General features: G+C 50.1%; 1 protein-coding gene across 4 annotated transcripts in view; it reads right to left on the bottom strand.

Annotated features, from left to right (window-relative positions):
• Positions 1–1878: 1878 nt before the first annotated feature.
• The window catches only part of col11a2 (collagen, type XI, alpha 2), a 28831-nt gene continuing 20311 nt past the window's right edge, over positions 1879–10398 (bottom strand). For all 4 annotated transcript variants that reach the window (XM_019867738.1, XM_019867739.1, XM_019867740.1 and 1 more), the window contains 36 exons: positions 10249–10356; positions 10057–10110; positions 9916–9969; positions 9790–9834; positions 9645–9698; positions 9478–9522; positions 9338–9391; positions 9205–9258; positions 9064–9117; positions 8790–8987; positions 8661–8714; positions 8432–8539; positions 8243–8350; positions 8078–8131; positions 7947–8000; positions 7763–7870; positions 7628–7681; positions 7500–7553; positions 7362–7415; positions 7200–7253; positions 7021–7128; positions 6896–6949; positions 6739–6792; positions 6604–6657; positions 6470–6523; positions 6198–6305; positions 6058–6111; positions 5803–5964; positions 5669–5722; positions 5069–5104; positions 4918–4971; positions 4540–4825; positions 4312–4421; positions 4110–4178; positions 3788–4024; positions 1879–3376 (listed from right to left, as the gene is read on the bottom strand). In XM_019867738.1, the coding sequence (XP_019723297.1) occupies positions 3230–3376; positions 3788–4024; positions 4110–4178; positions 4312–4421; positions 4540–4825; positions 4918–4971; positions 5069–5104; positions 5669–5722; positions 5803–5964; positions 6058–6111; positions 6198–6305; positions 6470–6523; positions 6604–6657; positions 6739–6792; positions 6896–6949; positions 7021–7128; positions 7200–7253; positions 7362–7415; positions 7500–7553; positions 7628–7681; positions 7763–7870; positions 7947–8000; positions 8078–8131; positions 8243–8350; positions 8432–8539; positions 8661–8714; positions 8790–8987; positions 9064–9117; positions 9205–9258; positions 9338–9391; positions 9478–9522; positions 9645–9698; positions 9790–9834; positions 9916–9969; positions 10057–10110; positions 10249–10356 (3063 nt within the window). In that variant the 3' untranslated portion in view covers positions 1879–3229. The remainder of the gene's footprint in view (positions 3377–3787; positions 4025–4109; positions 4179–4311; positions 4422–4539; positions 4826–4917; positions 4972–5068; positions 5105–5668; positions 5723–5802; positions 5965–6057; positions 6112–6197; positions 6306–6469; positions 6524–6603; positions 6658–6738; positions 6793–6895; positions 6950–7020; positions 7129–7199; positions 7254–7361; positions 7416–7499; positions 7554–7627; positions 7682–7762; positions 7871–7946; positions 8001–8077; positions 8132–8242; positions 8351–8431; positions 8540–8660; positions 8715–8789; positions 8988–9063; positions 9118–9204; positions 9259–9337; positions 9392–9477; positions 9523–9644; positions 9699–9789; positions 9835–9915; positions 9970–10056; positions 10111–10248; positions 10357–10398) is intronic.

Here is a 10398-nt window from a genome sequence, read left to right as displayed (position 1 = left end):
GTAAGGCGTTTTAACCCGAAAAAAATGACCATGTAGAGTCAGGCATTTTTAGAGGAAATAAACGACCATGTTTAGTCAGGCATTTTTAGCCGAAAAACATGACCAAGTATAGTAAACGCCTTACTATACATGGTCGTTTTTTTCGGCTAAAAACGCCTACACATTATAATATGTGTAAAGAATAAAGTATTCACATGCCCTTGATAGCGTCTGCTGTTCTGGGTCTGTCTCAGTGACAGACTTAGGCTGCTGTTTTCTTCTTCTCTGACCAAAACAATGTTGTCTATTCCTCTGAGCAAAACAGTGTGTCCCCCTTGCGGATATTCCATGAATTGCACCTTATTAAAAATATTCATTCCGTATCTTTTGTGCATTTTTTTTTACTTTTAAATTATCCTGCGGGCCTGATCAAACCTCCTTGCGGGCCGGTACCGGCCTGCGGGCTGTATGTTTGACACACCTGTTCTTGGCGATCGTGAATAAAGTGCAAATAAAACATCCATTACGCACACTACCAAAACGTGCAAGCCAACTTTATTCATTGTTTCAAGATGCTTTGTTGATCAGGGCAACTCCGCTGGAATAGTTGAGACGCAAGTCTCGTCTGGATGCTTGCGAGTGCTCTCTGCTGGTCCCAACGGGGCCAGGGCCTGAAGAACCTGCAAAACCCAAAGGATCGCGGTGAAATCAAACTTCGTTTCAGATTGGGGAGGAAACATCGGATGACTTTCTGAGGGCCCCGATAACTTTTCCCCCTCAAAGTATTCACTGTATATCGATCAACATGTCAGAAACATTTTGGTCTCAAACTCCAGCAGAGGGCCCGCCATTGGCAAGGGGAAACAATAAACCCGATTTCGCTTTCCAATGTCAGCTAACAGCAGTAAGAATCATTGTAAAATTCGACCGCAAACTCGCAAGAGGATCGCGCCCGTCGTCGACGGTGTTGACAAGGTCTTTACGAAACGTAATGGCGCCGTCTACTGGTGACCAATAGCAATGACAAACCTTCGACTGAAGTGGCTCTCAACTTTACAAGTACAGTCCCACCGAAAAAATACAACTCTCTGGGTACCTTTATCAGGTGCTGTCTCACCATGTTGGTCTTTGTCGTTGTGTTTATGATCCTCTGGACGAGTTGGAACTGGGAAAGTAAATTCCTTAGTCTGTCTGTGGCTGCGCAGACGCGACGGAGCCACGTGCTCAGCGTGCACTCCGCCGCAAACGCAGTGATTTAGCCGAATGTGTGGAATTGTCATGAAATGTGAACTGAAGTGGTCGGTAACGCTCACCTGCACCTGTTGCACATTGTTGACAAGAAGACTCCACTATCTTGGGTCTTCGGCTTTTTGGGCTGCCTTGTTTCGATGGTCCTTGCCCAGCAGGAGAAAAATCCTTCCGCGAAGGCTTTCGTTACGTGTTGTTCAAACATTTAAAAAAAGGCAGCCAAGAATTAAACAGCAAAGCATCATAGGCATGAAAAACTGATCACAAAAACTTCAAATCACTTGAAACAGAAAAGCAACGACCAGTATGCGGAGCGATTAACCATTGAAATGAATAACTTAACATCAACTCCACAAATTCTTAAGGCAGTATTCATGTCAGCGTGCACAGTCTTCCGTGCGTTTTGTTGAAAAATTGTCCTCCAAGAGGACAAAAAGATCTTCGGTGAACTTCTGGTCACCAGCAGTGCTACCTTGTGGCCAAACTTTGTAATGCAGGCGTTGCTATTCTTACGTTTGGAAGAAAAACAACAGGCACCAAGTTCCTTTTACAATAGATTATATATTACAGGAATTAAATACTTACACACATTGTAAAATAATACTTCTCCTTTTCAGCACCTTAGTTCCCCGAATGCCCCTCCACGATGAAATGTCTTCAACTCAATAAAAACAAACTAGAAATTGAGGTCATCCTCTCTGAAGGACATCTTTTTTTTTTTTTAATTTCGTTTTAGGTTTTCTTGGCCTTCCCCGCCCATGTCCCTGATACATTTAAAACCAAAATCAACAGCAATAAGATCGAACAAACAAAAACAGAAAAATCCACAAAAAGGCTGAGACAGACTGGTGAGGCCGGGCAGGGCGTTCGTACCCTGCCCCTCCGTCTCCCTCTTGCCAACACGTCCTGCCCGCTGTGGTCTCTCGCACCAGTGTGAACGCTTCGATCGTGAAAGTCAAAAGCAGCGGCAACAGAGGTGAAGAGAGTCACCTTTTAATGGTCACACTGGAATGGAGGCAACATTGAACAGCACAGGACAGTCCGGGGGGGGAAACACAATCCAGCATAGCCGCAGATTCTTTGGTCCGGTCTCCCGAAAGGGGGCCCGTGCAGAAATAAATACAAATGAAATATACCACATGCGACGGCAGGAATATTTGGCGCTCCGTTTTTTTCCCTTTCTTTCCTTTTTTTTTTTTAAATGTCAAAGCACCCCGTTGTGTTCTTCAATAAATACAATAGAATATCACTATGTCTGTACAAATGGAGTGTAATGCACATTTGCCCAGCAGGAGGCTCGATGACATAAGAGGAGACAAACGGAGTCAAATTGTTGGCACAATTAGCACTTTTTGCCACACGCGTTCTCTCAGGAAAACAAAGATTTTTATTCAGCGAGGATGGCATCATGCCACATTTAGTTGGTAGGAGGAACCCCCCCCCCCCCCGCCTCCCAAGGATGCCAAGTGGCAGCCAGGTGAAGGGCACAAGATGCGATCACGCTAACAAGCTGGAGACCTTTTTCAAGAAGTCTGTGGTTCTTTATCACGTGGAAGAACTGAGAGACGGCAGGGGCGGAGCGAAGGCGGCGTGACGGAGGAGTGGAGGGGCAGATGGCAGGTGGGTGGAGGGAGGGTGGCCTAGGGGGAGGGGCAAAGGGAGCCTATCAGGGCCCGCCCGCCCCTTATGATGTTGTGCCACCGGAAAGAAACCGCTCCCTCTCGATGGTCCTTCCCTCCGAGACCTCTTCTGAACCTTTTTTTTTTTTTTTTTTTGGACGTCCATTGGTTGTGGGGAGGATGTTGCGTTGCTCACGCAAGACCATCCCTGTGTGTGTGCGTGCGTGTGTTACATACCATTTACAAGTTAATTTACAAATTACTGAGCATGAATGGCTTGTATGTAGGTGTCTCTAAGTGCGCGCACGTGCATGTGTGTTTGTGTGTGTGTGTGTGTGTGTGTGTGTGTGTGTGTGTGTGTGTGTGTGTGTGTGTGTGAGAGATTAGCCTTGGAAGCACACAGGTCCCACTTCAAATCCAAACTGTTGGTTGCTCTCCCCAAAGTCCGACACTTTGATGTCCAGCAGAGGAAGATGTTCCACCTGTGGCGTGTTGATCTCCAGCACCGTCCTGTCGAAGCCTTTGCGATACTGCAGAGACACGGGCAGCAAGAGGAAGTTCAGACAGATGATTGCCATATCGATGTCCCACTGAGCAAAAAAGATGCTTTCTAGCAAGCCTCTCTTGTCTCAAGAGCACTTTGAAACAGTCATTTGTGCCTCCGTCACCATTCACAATACCATTAATAATAAGGGAATGTATGGTAACAAAAAATAATCAATCTATCAGGAACGTACTTGACTTTGGAGTCAGCCAAAGTCAAGAACTCCACGATAAAAAAAAAAAAAAAAAAAAGATACTTTCTTGGCATCTAAAATGTGTATTGTAAATATGTCGTTGGTGTTTTGAAAAACGAGGTTTACGGCACTCTAAAGTGTCTTTGATAATTCGAAAAAAAAAAAAAACCCACAACGGGTCGATTCTCTCAATTCCTGACTCACAGAGCATCCGTCCACCAGAGCTTTGATGTACGGGTTGGTCTGGTAGCTCAGCTCCTCTTCGTTGGCGCCCTGGAAGTGCAGCGCCCTCTCGTGGTTGTTGTTGGCACTCTGGTCGGCCCAGGCCACCGAGCGGTGGCAGTGGTAGGTCAGGTTTTGCCGGGCCACCACGCTCAGAAGGCGCAGGAATCCCAGCTGGACCACGCCCACCGGCTCGCCATCAGAATCCACGTAGGAGAACTGCGAGGAGGAAGGAGGTAGTTGAGGATGGTGGGGATGTTGAGGGCCACTTGGAACGCGGCCTTCATGTTGGAGGGGGACTGACCTTGCCGCCTGTCGCAAACTCACTGTACCAGGAACCTGGTGTCTCTTTTTCCCAAGAGCTCATCTTCACCTGCCATCACAAGCACATCGCGTGAGAAAAATGACCGATTGCGCCAATAGTCGTCCCAACTTTTGGGTTCCCTTCCTAATCCGAACACCAACTGATCATGACCACCATGTGTGCCGCGAGGGACGGGACTGACCGCGTTGATGCTCTTGTGGGGATACAGGCACGTCTCACCGCTGGTGAAGTTACAGAAGACCTTGAAAGAATCTCTGGAGCAGCCCTGGTTGGGGTCAATCCAGTACTCTCCTGTTTTTTTTTTTTGGGGGGGGGGGGGATTTAGAGGGAGTGGATATGAATCATGACATAAGGCCGGAGCAAAGCGAGGTTTCATGAGAGGCAGCACGGGGGAAGAGAGTCTCCTTACCGTCTTGGAGCTCAGGTTGGCTGAGGCGGAGATCCTGGCAGGTTCTTGCGGGACTGTCCTGCGTTCCCATCGGGAAGCGCATGGTCTCGATCTCCTGTCGTAGTGAGTTGAGGGAACCAAAGATCTCCTCCATGCCCTCGCTGGCCATATAGAACTCGGCGCCGGCAGTGTCAGAGGCGGGCATCTCTGGGTCGAACTCGGGGAGCAGTTGGCTGGCGTCGATGGAGCGCTTGGACTTGGGGCTCCTCTGGATGGGGAGCGGCTGGATGACCTCGCCGGGCGGGCCCTGATTGGGGAAAAACAAAACAAAAAAAAGATGACTCAAGAGTCAGTCCTCCTCCATGTTCAAACTTTGAAAATGCGAGAGAAATTACACACAGGAAGTCCTGGAGGTCCCGGAACACCTTTTTCTCCTTTGGGACCAGATCCTCCCTAAACACAAGCAGAGGAGGAGGAGGAGGAGGAGAGAGTCAGGAAGAATTGAACCGCCTCCTCCATTTGTTCACCAACATAGAAATACAATACTCACAGAGGCACCCTTGGCTCCTTTGACTCCTTGAGGACCCTGAAGACGACAGGAAGTGTGAGAAGGTCTCAGCCCAAAATGTATCACTCTGAGATGAGGGACTTGGTATACTAAGATCCCAAGCAGCGGTCTCCCTTCATATTGTGTTTAATCTTAACAACGTGTGCAGGCTGTTGGCGGGCGTGGCGCATCATTGACTTCAGATTGTGGCGCAATGGTGGAACTCCGATAGTTTTCAAGTGGAATTATGGGGAGAAGAGGCAACCAAAATTGATGGCTATGTTCCAGAAAAGCAATCTTACGCGATGATCATTTTGGGGAAGACAACAACCGCACAGAAGCTGAAAAGCTGCTCAGGGAGAAGCCAGCACCGAGTTCTGAAATCACCCAGAAGCTGGGAAATGTATAATTGAAGGAAGTTTGGTCATCTGTGACCTGGCATGACTCCTTCTTGTGACTGTCTCCAAGGTCAGCCCTCAGATCATTCAAAAGCGCCATAAATTGCATTGCTCGACGGACAATATGTCACAACAGTGTTTGCTTCTGAAATTTCAAAGCGGTTTACACGAGGGTAAACGAAGAAGGAGAAGTGCTACCACTCACAGGAGGACCAGGGGGACCAGCCGGGCCGAGGGGTCCGGTGCCACCGGGCATTCCCTGGAATCAGCAGCAGACGACTCATCAGAACTGTCCTCATCATCAGCATCAAACCCCACAAATTTCCCTGTCAGACTTACAGTCTCTCCCTTTGGTCCGCTGGTCCCATGAGGTCCGGGCAGACCTCGGTCTCCTTTCTCTCCCTGCTCTCCCGGAGGTCCAATGAGGCCAATAAGACCTGGATGTCCCTTCTCTCCTTTTGCACCAGGGTCTCCTCGCAGACCCAGCAAACCCGGTGGTCCCTGGAGAAGAGACCCAGAGGAAGACCAGAGTTCAATTTAGAGAACTGTAAAAGGACGATCTTCCCAGAAAAGACCAGGACGCTGGGGTCTTACAACAGGTCCAGGTGGTCCCTTTGGTCCGGCCGGGCCGGGAGATCCTTGCTCACCCTGAAATAAATAAACATACTCATCACACACACACACACACAGAAAATCTGCATTCCCTGATACACAAACTCCCATCTTTGACTGACCACTGATCCTGGGAGACCTCTCAGACCCTCAGTTCCTGGTTTTCCTGGTTGGCCTTGAGGACCGACAGGACCCGTCTTGCCTGGGGGCCCAAGGGCACCCGTGTCGCCCTGGACGGAGGGTACAAACACAGATGTAATAAATAAAGGAATAAACAGAGAAAAGAGTTTGACGGTAAATCATGAGCATGACCGAGTTGAGAGTGTTGTGATAAAAGTGACCACTGGATGTCGCTGTTTTTATATCTATCTAAATGACTGGACTGTGGACTAACCTTGGTTCCTTTTTCTCCTTGTCGCCCCTCAGGTCCTCTTGTTCCAGCAGGACCCTGCAAACAGGCAAACGACATTCAGGACATCTCAAGAAGTCGATGCGATGCTTCATGGAAGCTGCAAGTGGTGATCGTACCCTCTTTCCGGGTGGACCGGGAGGTCCGTTCTCGCCGGGGGAACCAGGAGAGCCCTGCAGCGGGAGAGGAGGATCGGCATCAGTGAGTTACTTCAAAAGGCTTGTCGTGAATCATATCTTAAGCTTTGGACGTACAGATTCTCCCTGTTCCCCATCTTCTCCTTGCTCTCCTTTGGCGCCATCTTGACCCTGAGAGGGAAAAAGAGTATTGTTGGAACTTTCTCTTTGGTTCTCTTCTTTTCTCCAACCAAGCAAATAATCAACAAGAGACATCAACCAACTGGACACTCACTCTGGGTCCAACCTCACCGGGGGGACCAGGATCACCGGGGAAGCCAACTGGACCCTAAAACCAACACAGTTTCAGATTTGAAAATGGAACAAATGACAAGGCACAGCTCAGTGAAGGATTCATACAGGGTTTCCTTTAGGACCGTCATCCCCTGGCCGTCCTCGTCCTCCGGCGGCGCCGGCGGTTCCAGGCTGTCCGGCCTCTCCCTTCTCTCCGCGCTCACCTCGAGGACCCTGACAACAGGTGAGCAGAACCATTTTTTTTTAAGCATCATTCTTTCTCCATTACCACTTGAAGAGCCCACCTTCTTTCCTGGTTCTCCTCCGATTCCGGGTGGTCCAGCTTCTCCAGGCTCTCCCTACGGACCGTACAGAACGGGTTTTTCATGGTCAATTGAAAAAAATCAATAAATAAAAAATCTCATGCACCTCCATCGCACCCAAGTGGGAATTCAAAATGTGTCTACCTTCTCTCCAATTGGTCCAGGATTACCCAAACCTCCAGGAGGACCTTGAGGGCCCTGGTGAACATGGTAAAGTTTCAGTCTGCCGTTAGTGCTGTCCATGAAAATCCGGTGTCCATTTTATCAGAGCTACAAACTCACATCAGCACCGTTGGGTCCAGCGGGGCCACGGGGTCCTGGGGGTCCTGGAGGTCCCTGTGGAGATGTGCATGTTTCATTGTCCAGCATTATTCATCATGTCTCCTTTGACTGCAGTCCTCTATACTCACCAGAGGTCCAACGTCTCCGTTCTCTCCCTTCTCGCCTGGTGGTCCAGGCAGTCCCTGAGGGTCAGAGTTGAAAGATGTATTCGGCTAGCTGACCTCCAAAGATCGCCAGACCTAACCATATCGCGATTGGTTTACCTGCAGTCCGATGGGCCCGGGGGCACCGGGGAATCCTCTGGATCCTTCGTCTCCTTTGGCACCAAAAGGCCCCTGTTGGCCTCTTGGTCCCAGCTCTCCATCAGCACCCTGCAAACGGAGAATAAAAGCACGATTGCTACCACCCGCTGGACAGGATAACAGGAAGAAAAAGAACGCTACTCACGGCGGGACCAGGTTGGCCGACGGGACCCATCGGCCCAGGTGGACCAGGAGGTCCCTAGGAGAGAAGAATGATGAACAAAATGCTCTCATCTCAGACATTTTTTTTCTTTTTTGTGGTTCAGATTCACTCACGTGCTCCCCTTTTCCACCCTTGGCTCCCTTCTGTCCAGGTTCGCCCACCTCACCCTGCAATGGCAGCAACGTGAGAAGCCACACAAAGGACGAATCGACTGAACCAGGATCGTTCTCGACATGCATTCTTACAAAACCCCGCCCTCTTCACTCTGTGCAACTGACCTTGTCTCCATCCTCTCCGGGTCCTCCTGGTGATCCGGCTGGGCCCGGAAGACCCACTGGACCCTGAACTCCATCCCGACCCGAAGGGCCGATTGGGCCTTTCTCACCCTGAGTGACAATAATGATGACTGACGCATGAAAAACACATGACAGAGTCAAACACTTTCGACTGAATCGACAAACACTTACAGGGACACCCTTCTCTCCAGCGTTACCAGGGGGTCCTTGTGGGCCTGGTCTACCAGGGGGTCCGACGGGTCCGGCAGTGCCAGCAGGCCCTCTCTCACCAGGCGATCCCTATAGACGGTTTATTTAACAGACTACAGGTCAACATCATTACGTAGATTCCCAGCAGAAGGTCTAAATATATTGCCATTTCATGTAAACAGTGAAATGCTTTCTCTGATCTGAAACGCACAGCAGGTCCAGGAGGTCCGGCAGGTCCTTCACTTCCCTTCAGTCCGCCACCGCCCTGGAAGGAAAAACACACAGGAGTTCAACTTACTGGACAATAATACGGTGGTGGTATGGCCCATTTGACACTCACCGGGGTCCCAGGCAGTCCTCTCTCTCCAGGGAAGCCTCTCAGTCCAGGAGGTCCATCTTTACCTGGACCTCCAGGGGGGCCTGGGTCTCCCTTTGTGCCTTCCTTGCCCGAGGGGCCGGAAAGTCCCTGCTCTCCAGGTGGACCTGGTGGTCCGGGATGGCCACGCTCGCCCAAAGGACCGGTCTCTCCAGATGGGCCCTGGAGAAGAATCATGGTTGAGAAGCACGGATAAGGACGCCACAAGTCATGTCTCAACTCACATGTTTCAACTCACCTGAGGTCCGACGACTCCAGGAGGTCCCGGTGGACCCATCTTTCCTTGAAAGCCCTAAACAAAAGAAATCCAGTGATTTGATGTTGCCAGGGCCTTATTTTGCCCTCCTAAAATAAATAAACAAATAAGACTTGAACTCACAACTTCTCCTCTCTGTCCGGGGTGCCCGGGCAGCCCATCCTTTCCTGGTGGTCCCTGTGAGGAAACACGCAAAAGCCTTTAGACTAAGCCGGATATTGCTAGTCTCGCGCCACGATCCACCACCCTCACTCACAGGAGGTCCCTTTGGTCCGGGGAAACCGTTGGCTCCCTGAGGCCCGGGCAGTCCCTGGTGACACATAAAAATCATATTAGGTCGATGGATGATCGACACAAGATGAGAAGAGCACCATTTGGCGAAAAACACGAACTCACCCTCTCTCCAAGTGGACCTGGGGGACCGTCACTTCCTGAAGTTCCCTGTCGAAAAATGAGAGGAACAAAAAAAACAGCAAGTGAACAAAGGAATGGCAAGTGTTTTGTCTTCAAAATAGAGGAAATCCCGGCCGTACAGGAAGTAGCTGTGCCCAACAACAACTAACCTTTGCGCCTGGCTTTCCAGTGGCACCTCGTGGTCCTCGCTGGCCTCTGGGACCCTGATGAAGAAAGGATGCAGACGGTGAAATTTTAGGGAAAAAAAATGACAAGAGACAAAGTGGACTTTTGTGAAGGATCAACCAGCATTACCGTTGGTCCTCTTTGTCCTCTTGGTCCCGCTTTGCCTGCCAGACCCTGAAAGACAAACAACCGAGTCACAAATAATGGAAATGCACCCAAAGTGTGATATTACCCCAGCGGTCTGGCACTCCTTACCCTTGCTCCCTTCTCGCCATTTGAGCCAGGGAATCCTGGGAATCCTAGAGATCCCTACGAGACAATCAGATTGGCTCAAACGACTGCACAGTACATATGAGTTCGGCAAGCTAACAAAATTCTTGGACCTGATCTTCTTACCTTGGGTCCTTGTCTTCCGGGATAGCCAGGAAGTCCAGGAACACCAAGTTTGCCCTGCAACCACATGATGGTCTCTCTTTCATGAACGGTCGCACAACTTAATCAAATGCTTGCAAAGGTGACCATCGCTTGACTTTGAAATTCAAACGTGGCGCAAGGGAATCAACCTTCGGGGTGAACACCACCACCTACCTTCTCTCCAATGGGACCGAGGGGACCGAGCTCACCAGGGGGCCCGACTCGTCCTTTTGGCCCCTCTGGGCCGTCTTCTCCCCTGGGGCCCGACACACCGATCTCACCCTGGCAGCACGAGAATGAATGCGCTTCAGTGAATCGGAGCGT

This window comes from Hippocampus comes, unplaced genomic scaffold (assembly GCF_001891065.2).
Source record: "Hippocampus comes isolate QL1 unplaced genomic scaffold, H_comes_QL1_v1.1 scaffold207, whole genome shotgun sequence".
Lineage (NCBI taxonomy): Eukaryota > Metazoa > Chordata > Actinopteri > Syngnathiformes > Syngnathidae > Hippocampus > Hippocampus comes.
Note: the sequence above shows the minus strand (reverse complement) of the source record. Positions and strands in the feature narration are given on the sequence as shown.